The following is a 16063-nucleotide window of genomic DNA, read 5'->3' as shown; positions in this document are numbered from 1 at the left end:
CTTCTTTATTAGTGTATATACAGTGGACGTTAATTTACACCTGAGACCAGGCTGGGGACTTGGATGGAAGGGAAAACGGGGGTGAGGCCAGAGTGGAGAGAATGAAGTCAGGGCTGAGTCAGAAGCCCTTAGAATGTTCCCTAAAGGAGGATGGGCATATTTAAAACCCTTCAGTGGCTCCCCACTGACTCCTAACTGAAGTCTGAACTTCTTAATAGAAGGCACATGCAGCCCTCCTTTCATGCCCTGTCATCCCCATCCTGTCCCTTTTTAAAAAAATATATATATTATTGATTTTTCACAGAGAGGAAGGGAGAGGGATAGAGAGTTAGAAATATCAATGAGAGAGAAACATCGATCAGTTGCCTCCTGCACACCCCCCACTAAGAATGTGCCTGCAACCAAGGTACATGCCCTTGACTGGAATCGAACCTGGGACCCTCGAGTCCGCAGGCTGATGCTCTATCCACTGAGCCCAACCAGTTAGGGCCCCATCCTGTCCTTTTAAGAGTCAGCCAAACCACAGCACCTGCAGCTGCCCATGTACATGTGCACCCCCTGTGCTCTGGCCTCCAGGCCTTTGCTCGTGCTGACCATTTGCCTAAAATGCCCATCCCAACTCTGCCAGGCCAATACCTGCTCATCCTGCAATAACAGGATACTCTAAAATAATATAATATTGTACATCAGCTTCTCCGGGTATCTCCCCACCCACCGTCTTGGGACCAGTGCTCTCGTTCATGTTTTTATCAATCTGCCTTCTCTACCAGGCTGTAAGCTCCTTCCAGGCCGAGCGTGGTTCTTGTCCCTTATAACTAGCACCTTGCACAAAGGGGGTTTACAGTGTTTGCATAGCTCCACCAAACCAAAATGATGGCGGGAGTGTCTCAAAGACCGGCTTTGCCCCTCCTCCTTTAGGGAGCATTCTAAGGGCTTCTGACTCAGCCTTGCCTTTGCTGGTAGGGGGCTGCGGAACCTTCTGCCCCAGCCTCCTGTGTGCCCACACCCCTCCCCTTCCAGGGAGAGACTGCAGGGCTGCAGGGAGCCAGGTGCGACGTGTCGGGGCCTCTCCCTCCTGGCTCTCCTCTCTCTCTCTCTGCCCGCTGGGCACTGCATTGCTATTCTCCAGTCTGGGCTCGGCTGCTGACTTCCATTGGCTGAGCTCTCAGAAAGCAGACCAGGCAGTGCCCAACTTAGGAAGTTTCAAACCCTCCCATGGGTCCGATGCCAGTTTGCTTTTTAAAAAGCCACTTAACCCCGTTTTTCACTTCGCAGAGAGAAGAAACCACCTAGATGTGTCCCAGTCCTTTCTACCATCTTAGCCTGGGGGACAGGCTGCGCGCGTGTGTGTGTGAATGTGTGTGTGTGAGTGTGTGTGTGTTACAGTTCTAAGATATGAGTCATTGCTCAATTGGAGAAAGGCAGGAAGATGACGAGAGGGGTTTTGATAGAGAATACCAAACCTCTTCTGTAAGCCATCAACTATGTCAGGGCTTCTTTATGCTTCTCTTTAGCAATTAGGAGGAAGCCTATTATCAGATATACTCTGAGAGGAGGCTTTTTTTTTTTTTAGTGAAACTTCAGCAAACTGCTTTACCTCGCGGGGAAATTCAATTCCCTGGAAACTGCCTTTTCCAGGGTTAACCTGGGGCAGCTTTCTCTTTGGTTCCCTCGCAAAGAAAATTGTCCAGGGTTCTGGAAGCCATAGTTGTTGAGCCTCATGCGATGTCTCTTTTCTCTCGGCTCATGTAGCAGTGACTAGAGGAGACTGGTGCGATGTGGCATATTTTTTTTCTCTCTTTTCCGTTTTGCTGGCGCGTCGGTGCACACACTCCCCGAGGGCCTCGGAGAGCTGTGTTCCTAAAGGAATTTATGACAGTCAGCAGGGGCAACTGAAATTTGAGCTCGTGTCAAGCCAGAATTCCTCGGGGCCCCGTTGACCCATGTCTGCGGTTTATGGAGCACCACTGCTACCCGAAGATGCAGGCTCATTCACAGAACCTTCTTTAAACAAACAGAGAAAAAAACCCCTCATGACATTGGCAAGTGCATTTTGCTTAAAAACTTTGCAGTGTGGCCCGGCTGGTGTGGCTCAGTTGGTTAGGTGTCAGCCAGGTGCCAGGAGGTCTTTGGTTCCATTCCCTGTCAGGGCACATTCCCAGGTTTCAGGCTTGACCCCCAGTAGGGGGCGTGCAGGAGGCAGCCCATTGATGATTCTCTCACATTGATGTTTCTATCGCTCTCTCCCTCTACCCTCCTCTCTCTAAAATCAATGAAAACATTATAAAGCGCGCACACACACACACACACACACACACACACACTTCGCAGGTGTATCTCCACAGCCAGGTAGACTCCATCCCTCCCCGGATGCCCTTCTCTCTCTGCTCTGCAAATGCTCTTGGAAACGGCTGGTAAAGTGCACACAGAGCAGACCTGACAATGCTGAAAGCCCAGCAGCTGCCCGTGAGCTGTCGTTCTGCTTGTAGGTGTTGGAAAGAACTTAGTAGAATGTAGGTTGACTTTGAGACCATATCTCATGTGTCCCGAGAAAGGCACATGGTGCGTGACCCCTTGAGTGGTGTCAGGGGCTTTTCCCACAGCTCATTGGGACAGGTGGGTCTCTGGTGAAAATCCCACAAGCCCAGAGGAGAAAGCCAAGAGCTCTGGGAGTACAGGGAACCCACCAGCCACAGCGCTCCTTCCCCCAGTCATCTCCCGCTTCCTCGCGTCTGGCCTGGCATTCAGAGCAGGTGTATGGGGGAGAGGGGGGAGGCGGGGAGACCGCAGAAATCCCCTCCACCTGCAGGTACGTTGTTACTCTTATTCTGAGTGGTTTTCCAAGAAGTAGAGAGATTTCAGTAGGCACCCTTTATCTGGGGCGATATGTTCAAGACCCCCAGTGGACACCTGAAACCGTGGATAGTACCAAATCCTTCTTATGTTTTTCCCTATCCACATATACCTATGATGAAGTTTAACTTATAAATTAGGCACAGTAAGAAATTGACAATAATAAAATAGAAAAAATTATGATAATATACAGTAATAAAGTTATGTGAATGTGATCTCTCTCTCTCCTCTCTGTAATTGAGACTTAGCTATTAGAGACGGATGGGCAGGGAGCAAATACAATGGGGATACCCTGGAAAAAAGGATGGTTCGCTTCCCAGTGGAACGTAGCGAGATTTCATCATGCTCCTCAGAATGGCATTAAATTTAAAAGTGAAAAATTGTTTAATGCTGAAAATTCCCACTTAATATTTTCAGTCTGTGGTTGACCGCGGGTAAGTGACACTGTGGACGGCAGGGGACTGCTGCATTTGCTCTATGTCGTTGCTGGGTGCATGCCTCCTCCTTCAGAAGTTCAGTCTCTAGTGACTGTTCTTTGTGACTGAGGCTGTCCGGGCTAAGATAGGTTATGATTAGGATCATCAAACACTAATTCATCTGACCCTGCCTCATTCTGCAGTTATTTGTATGCATGGCTTGCTGGCCCCCGGGGCTGTAAGCCCCCCACCCCCACCCCGAGGCTGGGCACTGCGTCTTCTCTCTGGCAGCGTCCCCACAGCTCCCGCTCTGTATTCTGCCTCCACTGCCTTCCGTGTGCCAGCCCCGAGCCAGGCATGGGTGGGGTGGAGGTGAAGAAGGACCAGTCCTGACCTCAGAGGTTTGCATTATGATTTGAGGGAGTTCACAGGCCAGTAAATACGGTGTTTGGGGGATGACATCGCTGCATGTTAAGGTACCAGTCGTGCTTACTGTCATCACTACCTCATGCAGCAGAAGTGGGGGCTGAGGTGGGTGCAGCAGGTGCATCTCTGGAGCCGAAGGCACAGGGACGCCCCAGGGCACTGCCCAGGGCAGGGGGTGAAGAGGCCGTTTACACTTAGGGAGTGTGCCTTGTTGGGCTGTCACCCCTGGGCGTATTCGAGGCTGCAGTTAGTCCTGCCCACATTTATCTGGGGGTGGATCTGTTAACCGATACCTGGGAGGGTGACGGGTAAGGCTCTTCGCTGGGACATTTTCCTGTTCAGAGGAGACTTTCACTCCAGGTCACCCACTGGGGAACAGCTGGAAATGCAGGTGCTAGAGGCAGACCAGCTGACTGAGGCCCGTTCCACCCCCGCTCACATGCTCTGTGCCCGTGGACTCGATACGTAACCTCTCTAAGCCTCGGCGTCCTCATCTGTAAGTTCGGGTACTAATGGGGCCCGCCTTGCTGATGTTCTGAGCCTAATGGAAAGCCAGGCCGTACCTGGCACACACATTGAAACAGAATGTGGATGAGAACACGAGAGAGAAGCCACATTTCCAGTCGCTCCTGGTGGTGGGTGGGTGCCGGGGCACAGGAAGGGGTCCCCTGGCACCATCTTCTCCTCGGGACTCGTGGCTCCATGACAGGTGGTCTCCCAGGCTGGCACGCCCCTTCGGATAGAGTTCTCAGGTCTGTGTGCCCAAGAATCACCTGGAGCAATTATCAGTGCTGACTCCTGGGCCCCCACCTGAAGATTCCGACTCACTGGGTCTAGGGTACGGCCTAGGACTCGGCATTTTAAATAAACACCCCAGGCATTTCTGATGTCATCAAGGCCTCAGGATCCCCGTTTGGGCTCTTCTTTATGTGCCTCCACTGGCCAACCCTCCCAGCCCCCTCCAGCTCATGGGCAGGTATCTGCAACCTCTGCCTTTCCCGCCCTCCCCACCCGCATGTGCACATCGAAGGGAAGAAGCAAGGACCCTGACGGAGCATCTATGTGCCTGACACTATGCTGGGGACAAGGAATCCATAGAAGACACCACATGGGGCTGGGTAGCTCCATGTGAGGCGCTGGTGGGAGGTCCCAGGGGGCTCATGGGAAGGCCATTTAGGCCATTGGAGGGGGCCCAACAAGGAAAGGTTTTCAAAAATAGGGGACCACAGAGCTGAGTCTTAAACCGAGGCGGCATCAGAGGGGATGGGTGTAGGGAACTACAAACCTCTTGATATCACTGGGGTGTCGGGTAGAGGGCAGGGAGTAGTGGGCCAAAGACCTCATTCCTCGAGGAATGTCAGTGACCCTTCTGACAGCAGTCCTTAGGGTCGTGACTTTTGAAGAAATTGCTCTGATGAAACAGCATCCTGAGGCTCGATAATACCCAGAATTTACAGCTGCCAAATGCAGCTGTTGTGACTGATCAGTGAGACTTACCAAATTATTCATTTATAGGAAAGTTTTGCAGCAAAGATAAGAAGGCTCTGGGCCATTTGTTGAGTCTCTCCACTCTCCCAGGCCAGGGAAGCCACCGATGAGATGACTGGCCATGGAGGTCGGGAGGGATCACATGGGGGTGATTGGAAAGGGTCTGATTGACAAATAGGTTTCATTCCCCAAGCCTCCTCCAGGCACCAGGGAATGGGGACTTGGGGTGCTGTGTTGAGAGGAGTCCTGTGGCTGAACTTTGCTTTTGAGTTTGGCCGAGGGGGGGGGAGGGGGAGGTCTCACAGGTCCTGAGGCTGGGGGCCACATGCAAGGCTTGGGATTTGCCATCCGGGTTTGAGATTTTATGCAACTGGCTGTCGATCCAGTTGTCTCCTTTCCTGAGGGTTATACAGTCGGGTTTTTGAGCCTTACATGCAGGACTTGACATTTATACCAATTAGTTTTCTTCTTGTTAGTTTTGACTTATTATTTTGGCTCTCAGAATCCTTTCTGGTCCTGACTCTGTTATTCAGCTTCTTCGAAATTTCTCCCAGCATCGTATGTATTCGTGTAGAGAGAACAAGTGTTCCCAAATTTGGACAAATGTCTGGAAAATGTTACCAAGCAGGGATTGATTTGCTAACGAATCTAAGCCATGTCTTAGATCCCATTAAGAAGTCTAGGGTGTCTCCCTAATACAATGCGGTGGCGTTTTCAGGCCATTCCCCGGGGGTCCTTTGGGAAGATGTGAGTAGGGCAGGACTGATTCAAAGAAAGCCATAGCTCATCAAGCACTGTGACACGTCTGGCACGAGGTTATGCAGCAGCTGGTGGCTGACTAATGAAGACACTGGAGAGGGAAACATTGGCTGTGGCCTTTCCAGCCCTGGCCAAGGACCATGGGCCCCAGTCAAGTGCCATAAATACTGGGACTTGTCGGTTAAGTCACACTGGGGGCAAAAAGAAAGATAGTCCGAATTGCCTCTGAAATATCCTTGAAATCACTCATGTTCCATGAGAGCTAGTAGTCACAGTCTGGAGGTACGTGGGGAAGGAACCACAGGAGGTGGCACAGGGCCACATCTCAGGCGCCTGTGGGCACACGCTCACCCCGCACTAAGGCAGATGGTACTGCAGTGCTGTGCTACGTGGTTGTCTTTCCTCTCCGTCTCTGGGTCTCTCTCTTTCTCTGACCAGCCCACAAAGTCCAATTCACACAAACCAGATGCTCACGGAGTGCAATTTCCCTGAGCGATTTATATATTCTTATAATAGTAGGTAAGCACCACTGTTACAGTTTGAGGCGACTAATTCTTATGATCTTTCTCTTTTCTTTGCTCTGACCTCTGGCCCGCCTAACAGCCCTCTGTCGTGAATGGGGCTTTATCTGGAAGGTTATGTGCGCACTGTTGATGTGGCCAGTCTTGTCTGCCCACCCTTCTTATTTCTCATTGAAAAATAATGTTGGCGCTAATAATCAGTGTCTCGTGAGTATAGTTGACCCATGAGCATTGCAGAGGTTAGAGGCGCCAACCCCCTGCAGTTGAAATCATGAATAACTTTGGACTCCCCCAAAACTTAACTGCTGACAGCCCCGTGTTGACCCAAAGCCTTACCGATAACACAGTCAATAAACACGTCCTTTGTATGTTATGTGTATTATATACTGTACAAATACTGAGAATAAAGGAAGCTAGAGAAAAGAAAATGTTATTAAGAAAATCATGAAGAAGAGCAAATACGTTTACGGTATTTATTGAAGAAAATCCGTGTATAAGTGGGCCTGTGCAGTTCAAACCTGTGTTTTCAAGGGCTGAATGTATAATGAGCTAATTTACCTTTTTTTCGGTTTCTCGGAAATAGATAAAATTGAGTACCTCAGTCTTTGTTGTAGAGCACCGGGCACTAAAACCAGGTTGGTAAAATGAGTCAATTTCCTGTGCCAACTGCAGTAGATTGTAGGATCCTGAGGCTGAGTGCTGGCCGAGCGGGAGAGTGATGTCTGACACAGATGAAGAGTAAAGGGCATTGCTAAGCCTGCCCTCGGCCAGGCAGTCACGCAGAGCGGAAGTCAGCATCCTCCCACCCCCTCCCTAGCACTCCATCTTTATAGTCTACCTATTTCCCTGTATCCTGCTATTATTTGTCTGTATGCCTGCCTTTCACAATTGGGAGTCTTTCCTTCATTGTATTCCCAGAGCCTGACACACAGTAGGCACTCACTAAATATTTGTTGAATGTCTGGCTTTACCTAACTGGTGAATGTGGAATCTTCATTTCTTCCCCTAGAATCAATCATTTGCATGGCTGACATCCAAACATAGAATTTCCGACTCACCTGACCCATCCCATCTAGGAATGAAAACATAAATTATATATGTTTTTCCCCTTCTTACACTCCTACTGGCTCATAATAATAATAATGATCTCTCTCTCCCTCTTTCCTTTTTAAAAAATATATTTTTATTGACTTCAGAGAGGAAAGGGAAGGAGAGAAACATCAACGATGAGAGAGAATCATTGATCGGCTCCCTCCTGCACGCCCCTCACTGGGGATCAAGCCTGTAACCCCGGCATGTGCCCTGACCGGGAATTGAACTGTGACCTCCTGGTTCATAGATCCATGCTCAACCACTGAGCCACGCCAGCCAGGCTCTCTCTCCCTTTGTCCCTCTCCCTCTCTCTCATTATAAAGCAGCCTTCATTTTTCTCCCCAGTGTCCCTTTGAAACTTTCGATGAGCTAGTTTTTTCTCTGTCCCTTTATGACATTCTCATCTGCTTCTTAGTGTTTCTGTTCCTTCTTCGGGAATTTAAAAAGCAACAACCATGATTATTCCTACAACAGTTTTAGCCTCTGGCTCACTGCCACCTTCTCCAACGTTACTTTTGCCATAATTCTTGGTGATTTCAATATCCATATGAATGATCCCTCAATAGCTTTGACTTTCTTTCCTCCAATATTCTTATCCTCCACTATCTCTCCGCTATTGCCCCTCTTATCATACTCTTGACCCTGTGATTATAATGATTGCGGTCCCGCCATAATCTCAGTTCAAACCTCCTATCTTCCCAGCTCACCCCTTGTAATACCTTCCAGTATTCCAACGTCAATAACTGTGACCTTACCTGGACTCCCAGTCCATTGATCCTGCTGCTGCTTCTCTGTCCTTCATCCTCTCATTTCTTCTACTCCCTGCTCCCCCAGTGAAATTCCACAGGAAATCATTGTAGTCTTCCTGTCGATTGCTTTTGCCTGATTCATCACTCTCGCTTGGCTAACTGACAGCTCTGGTTAAATCAACTTTTGCCTGTTATCCTCCTGTACCTGTAGCTGTAGCAAAACACACACCATGTTATTGATCTCATGTCAATTCCATGATCACCACCCTCAAGTCATCCTTTAATGCTGCCCAGAAATCATACTCTAGTTGCCTAGTCCATATAATATACCCTTATACTGTTCTAGAAATGGTTACTTTTTCCCACTTGTATCATTCCATCTTCTACAGTTTTTTTTTAAGTGCCCACAAACCATCTGCTTGTGGGGACTTTGCTGGGAATGAATATGAAATATCACATTTTCTGAAATCCGTCTCCCTCCCCCACTCCACCCTGGGCATTTGCCTATTGTCTGGGCCACATCCCTCCTGTTCCCCACAGTCCCTCAAAGACCCATGGCCTCAGCTCCGTCTCTCCTGTCCCAGCCCTGTACAGGCTCCATGGCCTTGCTCCTCTGACCTCTCAATAAGCACTTGCCAAGGGGATGAGAATGGGAACAGCTTGCAGCCTGATCTCGGGAGGCGAGCATCTATTTTCATGCTTTTATTAAATAAAAAAATACAAGTAGACATTTAGCAGAGGAGAAGCACTTGGCAGGAGGCACACAAGTTTGGGCCATAGTTTTCAGTCCCTGTGAATCCAGGGAAGGAAAGAACTGGCCCCAGAGAGCAGGTACAGTCTTAGTCCACCTCGAGCACACTGAGGGCCGTGTGGTCCCAGTGCACCTGCAGCACGCTGAGGGCCATGCGGTCCCAGTGCACCTGCAGCACGCTGAGGGCCGTGCGGTCCCAGTGCACCTGCAGCACGCTGAGGGCCGTGCGGTCCCAGTGCACCTGCAGCATGCTGAGGGCCGTGCAGTCCCAGTGCACCTGCAGCACGCTGAGGGCCGTGCGGTCCCATTGCTCCTGCAGCATGCTGAGGGCCGTGCGGTCCCAGTGCACCTGCAGCATGCTGAGGGCCGTGCAGTCCCAGTGCACCTGCAGCACGCTGAGGGCCGTGCGGTCCCATTGCTCCTGCAGCATGCTGAGGGCCGTGCGGTCCCAGTGCTCCTGCAGCATGCTGAGGGCCGTGCAGTTCCAGTGCACCTGCGGGTCTAAATGACATAATCATTTCTGAGCTTTGCTTGGTGGTAAAAAGCATGGGCTACAGAGCCAGACAAGATAGATGGGATTCAGATCCTGGCCGCTCTACTCCCTAAGTATGAGACCCAGAGCTAGTTATTTAACTTTTCTGGACTCACTGTCCTCATCTGCAAAATGGGACTAGTAACAGTCCCTACGCCCTAAGGCGAGTGGGGAAAATAAATAAGCCAACATAAGGAAAGCTGTCAGAACAAGGCCTCGTACTTACTAAGTGCTCAGTAAACAGTAGGTATAAATTATTATTATATTCTCTTTCGAGTCCTACAGCAGCCCGGTGAGGTATTATCCCCATTCACAGAAGAGCAGATGGTGGGTTAAAGAGGTCAAGGAGAGGCTCAAGACCACATGGACAGAAAGTGGTGGAGGCTCGACTTGCACTAAGATCATAGGACTCAGCCCGGCTGGCCGGGCTCAGTGGTTGAGTGTTAGCCTATGATTCCAGGTCAGGGCATATGCCCGGGTTGTGGGTTCAATCCCCAGTGTGTGTGTGGGGGGAGCGTGCAGGAGGCAACCGATTAATGATTCTCTCTCATTGATGTTTCTATCCCTCTCCCTCTCCCTTCCGGAAAAAAAAAAAAATAGATCATAGGGCTCCCGTGCTGAGCATTTCAGAGCTCCCTCCCAGCCTCTGGATGACATTATTTTACCCTGATCCTAGAGATTCGCATCACTCCCTTCTCCAGACAAGCCCGGATCTCCCCAGGCAGATGGCACCAAGTATTTACTGTACAATTGCACGGTCATGATTGAGTGTAGCCGGAACGAGGGAGGCTGATTGGTGACAAGTCAGCAACCCTGAGAGGAGGAAATAGTTCCAAGGTTGCACACAATCTTTGATGCGGGCTGACTGTGTATCTGACTGCTTGGTTACCCGGATGGATGGATGGATGGATGGATGGATGAGGTGCGTTTCCCGCTTTGGGGAATTCGCAGTGAGATAGTGCGGTACTGACTCGCCAGAACTCCTTTTCTGGTGGTTCTCAGAGTGTGGTCCCCGGAGAGCGGTATCACCTGGGAACTTGATAGAAACGCACATTTTCAGGTTCCACCCTAAACCTATAGAATCAGAAGCTCTGAGGGTGCAGCAAGTTAGTTATCAGCAAGTTCTCCAGGGAATTGGGAGGCGCCGGGGCCCTTTCAGGGACAAACTGTGAGACTGGTGGTGAGCCCTCCAGGGACCCAAGGAGACGTCTTAAAGAAACTGGGTCACTTTGGCTGCCAGGACTCATTGTCAACTCAGTCACAGCTCCCTTGTCACCTCCAACAACATTTTGAACCTTTGTGGTATTTTTGCAAATGTCCAGGCGTTGTGAAGACTACCCATTTGTTTTGACAGGAACGCATCCATTGAGCACACCGTTCCCTGCAGGGTTTCCAGGCTCCCCTGTAAACTGATCGCGATGCTTGGGGGATGTTGACCCCGCGACCAAGACCCAAGACCCGCAGTAAGAATCCCAGTCCCAGGAGGACTCACTTCCTGTTTCCAAAGAGGAAGTGCATTCTCAGGGGAGCAGTCGCTGTCTGCCTGCCTCCCTTCCCAGGGGCCTTCCATGCATCTCCTCCCCCGTGGCAGGGTCTGGGCCTGGTCCCAGTTCTCAGCAGGTGGAGAGCATTGGGCCACATTCTCCCTGAAGTAACTTCACACATCAATCAAAGGTGGGAGATATGGGGTGGGGGGGGTTGCAGGTAAGGCTCCTAGAAAGGGCTCAGCCCTGCTCCTGGACCCTGCCTTCTTTCTTGGGACCCGTGGGTCTGCATCCACTGCTCCAACCCAGAGCCATGCGCTAGACTATGGCGCCTTCGTGAACCTTAGAAAAAGGCACCCCTTCCAGGTGTCTCTCGGGGTGGGCGCCGCCCCCGGGGCTCAGGGCTGGGCTGGATTGTTTTCTTAAATTCTCACAACCACCCAGTCAGGTGGGTATCCATGTTGTCTCCCTGTAGTTTTTTCCTTTTTCTTAATTATAAGAGGTTTCCAAACTCTCAGCACCTCCATTCTCTCATCTGCCCAATGGATGTGATACCCCTGGCTCTTTTCTCGAGAGCTTGCTCTGCAGATCGAATGAGATCATAATGATAATAGGCCTCTGGAAAAAGGATTTTAAAACATCCTACAAATGCCAGGTTTTACATGGATCTTCTCCCGGAGTCCTCAAAGACAGTGTCCGGGGCCCGCGGGGCCTTCCATTCACACAGCCCCCAATCCTACACGTGGGTGTGGCAGAAGGTGGGTTTCCTGCCAGGATGCTGGGTTTGGGAGTCTTTCCTCCCCTCGAATTGTTAGATGTGTGAGGCTGCAGTGGATGAGGTGTGGGTGCAGGCGCTCAGGCGAGTCCCGGCCTGGCAAGCCGGCCTGGACGGGATGACCTCATGGGCCTTTCTTAGTTCTCATTCTAATGACTGGGTTCACTGTTTCATTTCTGGCTTTCTCTCTCCTTCTTGCAGCTGTGGTGTTTGGGAATTAGGGCAAGCATTTGAGATTCCTTTTCTAATCCCTATCAAATGTGGAGTTAGCGGCAAAGACTGGGGAAGGGAGGAGGGACTCCCCCTGGCTGGAGGCAGTCGCTCCGAACATCTGAGAAATTCCAGCAGGAATGCCCACTTCCACCTTCTGGGGTAGGAGGTCTCTCATGTCACCCAATAGCATCCTTCCCCCAGAATGCAGTGCGTTCCATCTGTGGACTTAAGCCTCGCAAAGCCTTCATCTTGGGTGCTTAAGGAATAAGCCTGGTGGTGGTTGTGATAAGGAAGAGACTTAACATTTGCCTTTTCCCAGCTTCACTGTGTCCTTTGATGAAATGCTTCTTGGCGGGTCCCTTAGCCATTTCCACCACTGCCCTGACTGAGATTGAGCCTCCCCACCCTCAGCCAAATTAGTGCAGCAGTGGTCTGATCACCCACCTTGCAAACCACTACCACATCAATTGGCTTTTTATTACATGACTTATCTGCAGAAGACGTAAGTTACATCATATGATGCTAATCATATTACGTCCACCCCTTGTGGTATCACGTACACATTTCTCAGTCTGAATTTAAAGGCCTTTTATCACTGGCTTCGGGCAACCCCTCCAACTTAATTCCTACCTGTGACTCCTAGCAGTCCCTCTGTCACTTATTCTATCATCCACCCTCTCCATTGGTGCCTTCCGAGCTGGCACCCCAAATACGAGCTGGCACCCACAAGGCCAACTCGTATCAGGACCTTGAACCCAGCCCACTCATGTCCCTGTGTGTCAGCACCACCCAGTTTCATACCAGCTGCTCTTCCACCTGTCCCATTAGCTAAGTCTCCCCAGGCAGACGGTGGTCCCTGTCATTGACATTGGTCTCTATCCTAGCTTCTTCCTCATTTCCTGCAGGACCTGGGCAAGCTTCTATGGCCTACAGTAAACAATGAAATCATTTTGACCCCAATCAGGTGTTTGGCCACCCGAAAACTGGATTGATGACTTTCTAGGAAACGAAAGTGTTCGTTTTTTCTTGTGAAAAGAAATAGCATTTGTTTGTAGCCAATACTCACGATCACCCGGACGTGCACATGCACCGGCAGCTTTCACAGACACCCTCACAACTTGTCCAGGTGTGAAGAGAAACCGGTGGAGAGTGGAGAGACGGTTTCCCACAATAGCCAACTTGTACCGCGTTCCTTGCGCTCTTCTAACGCGTGTGACCCTCCTCTTTCCCCAGAGAGCTCCTGTGAAAACAAGCGGGCAGACCTGGTCTTCATCATCGACAGCTCCCGCAGCGTCAACACCCACGACTACGCCAAGGTCAAGGAGTTCATCCTGGACATCCTGCAGTTCTTGGACATCGGCCCTGACATCACCAGAGTGGGCCTGCTCCAGTACGGCAGCACCGTGAAGAACGAGTTCTCCCTCAAGACCTTCAAGAGGAAGTCCGAGGTGGAGCGCGCCGTCAAGAGGATGAGGCACCTGTCCACGGGCACCATGACCGGGCTGGCCATCCAGTACGCCCTGAACATCGCTTTCTCGGAAGCGGAGGGGGCCCGGCCCCTGAGGGAGAATGTGCCACGGGTCATCATGATCGTGACGGATGGGAGACCCCAGGACTCCGTGGCCGAGGTGGCTGCAAAGGCACGGGACACAGGCATCCTGATCTTCGCCATCGGCGTGGGCCAGGTGGACCTCAACACGCTGAAGGCCATCGGGAGCGAGCCTCACGAGGACCACGTCTTCCTGGTGGCCAACTTCAGCCAGATGGAGTCGCTGACCTCCGTGTTCCAGAACAAGCTGTGCAGTAAGTCCTGCCCCGTGGCTCTCCCAGGGGCGTCATGAGGGTCTCTTTGTTCATCTTCCAGGTTCAGTCTGTGCTGCCTCGTCCCAGGGACTGTGCCTGCAAGGGGTTCAGCAGAGGCCAAAGTAGACATGGCGATTTTTTGACACCGAAGGGTCTTGGGTTTGATTTCTGGTCAAGGGCACGTACCTGGGTTGCCGGTTTGCTCCCAGCCCCCAGTCATGTGGGAGGCAGCCAATTGATATGTCTCTCTCACATTGATGTCTCTCTCTCTGTCTCTCTCTCTCTCCCCTCTTTCCTCCCTTCCTTTCACTCTCTCTGAAAAGCAATGGATAAATATCCTCAGGGGAGGATTAACAAACAAACAAAAAAGCCTGGGTCCACCTAGGGCCTCCAGGAGAGCTTTAAGCAGGGGATAATAATCAATCACTAACATTTATTGATTTTAATATGCGCTGTTTTGAGCTATTAGCATATGTTAACTCATTTTATTCACACAACAAACCTGTGAAGTAGGTGCTAGTTGTAATTCCCATTTTATTGAAAAGGGAACTGAGACCCAGAGAGATTTAGTAACTTGTCCAGGGTCACACGGCACTAAGTGGTAGAGTTGAGATGTGAATGAACCCAGGCATCCTGGCTCTGACCCTATGTTGTAACCACTGTGTGCCACACAGACTTGAAAGATGAGCAGGAGTTCACTGGCTATGTAGTGGGGACGACTGCCTTAAGCCAGGAAAGGAATGATAATTTCTATTGTTTCTTTCTATTTCACTTAACAACAACAACAACAAAAAACGAGTCCCGATTCCCTGTTCATTTGGTGACCTGCTAAGGAGTCATGACCCACAGTTTGAAAAGTGCTGGTGAGGGACAGGCAGGGAGGGGTGGCCATGGCACCCAGGGACAGGGTTTCGGAGGGAGGCAGGGCTGCCGTGCAGGTGCTCAGACGGAGCTGCGAGCGCTACTGGGTCTCAGTCTCCCAGTGGGAGTGAGGCGGGAACCTTGATCAAGCCGCCAGGAAGAGATGCGCTCTGGAGCCAGGCTGCCCTTGAGTGCAAGTCCTGGCTCTGGCTCTCACTGGCTGTGTGGGCGTGAACTTGGACACCGCGGTGGCTTTATAGCCATGGGCAGTGAATTCCCTCACCAGCCACAGCAGGGGTGGGGTAGGACTCCCGAGGCGGCATTCCCAGGCCACCCCTGAGACCACCAGAGAAACTCGGAGGCCAGCTGTCCTGTGATTGGCGCCCTGTCTACAAGGTGACCAAAACCTACACATCCTGGGGTCCACCACTTTTGCCACCCAGTGAGAGAGGACACAGAAATTAGGGGCTGAAAGTGCATATCTATCCCTGAAAACTCATTATAATCGGGGCAGGGCTGCTTTTAATTAACCTTCTGGTACCTGCTTTATCAACCTAGCCTGGTATTTGGAGCCCAGAGGCTGACCTTTCCTACCCTAATAGCCCCACCCACCCCACCCCACCCAGGCCAGTCTCAATGTCAGGCCCTAAAAGTGGTCTTCAGACACACCTTTCACCAAACAACCTGGGCAAAGTCTACACTTACTGCACCCTTTGAGACCCTGTTGTGTTAATTGGGAGGGCAGATTGGCTTCAACAGATGTTGACTTTACATGCCCGGTCATTGTTCCTTTCAAGAGCCCCAGTCAGCCCCACCAGTCCTTTGATGATCCCTCTAATCATTCATGCATTCATTAATAAACATTTGTGAACATTCATATTTCCTGGTTAAAACAAATCCAGTCCTGCCAATGGCAGTCTGCTGATGAATGATTCCTCCCCCTGAACACAAAGCCTTGACCCAGTTTCAACCCCTGAGAAAAGAGACCACTCGCAGGCCAGGCGAGCAGGCAGGGCTGGCACGTCCCCACCAGTCACGTCACAAAGGCCCCGCCCAGGGGAGAGCCAGGCATCCGGGCCCGATGCTCATGGACTCACTGCACACTCACCCAGAGAGTTTTGCCAATGGAAACTTTTTATCCTACCTTAGTAAAAATGCCTGGGACTCTTTTGGTTAAAAGTAGTAGAAATTCAACTTGAATTAGGTTGAGAAAGGAGGGGTTGCATGATATTACTCATGGAATTATGGAGAAGAGTAATGATTGACAGTCCTGCCTTCTCTCCATCTCTTCCCTCTGCTTCCCCATAGACTCCTGTGGTCCATGGGCACAGAGCATATCA

The 16063-nt window shown here is 50.8% G+C and overlaps 1 protein-coding gene across 3 annotated transcripts in view; it reads left to right on the top strand.

The window, feature by feature from the left end:
* MATN2 (matrilin 2) overlaps positions 1-16063 on the top strand; it is a 108539-nt gene that overhangs the window by 32773 nt on the left and 59703 nt on the right. For all 3 annotated transcript variants that reach the window (XM_059672145.1, XM_059672142.1, XM_059672144.1), the window contains exon 3: positions 13293-13862. In XM_059672145.1, the coding sequence (XP_059528128.1) occupies positions 13293-13862 (570 nt within the window). The remainder of the gene's footprint in view (positions 1-13292; positions 13863-16063) is intronic.

The sequence above is a fragment of the Myotis daubentonii genome, chromosome 17 (assembly GCF_963259705.1).
Source record: "Myotis daubentonii chromosome 17, mMyoDau2.1, whole genome shotgun sequence".
NCBI lineage: Eukaryota > Metazoa > Chordata > Mammalia > Chiroptera > Vespertilionidae > Myotis > Myotis daubentonii.
This window is presented reverse-complemented; position numbering and strand designations above follow the sequence as displayed.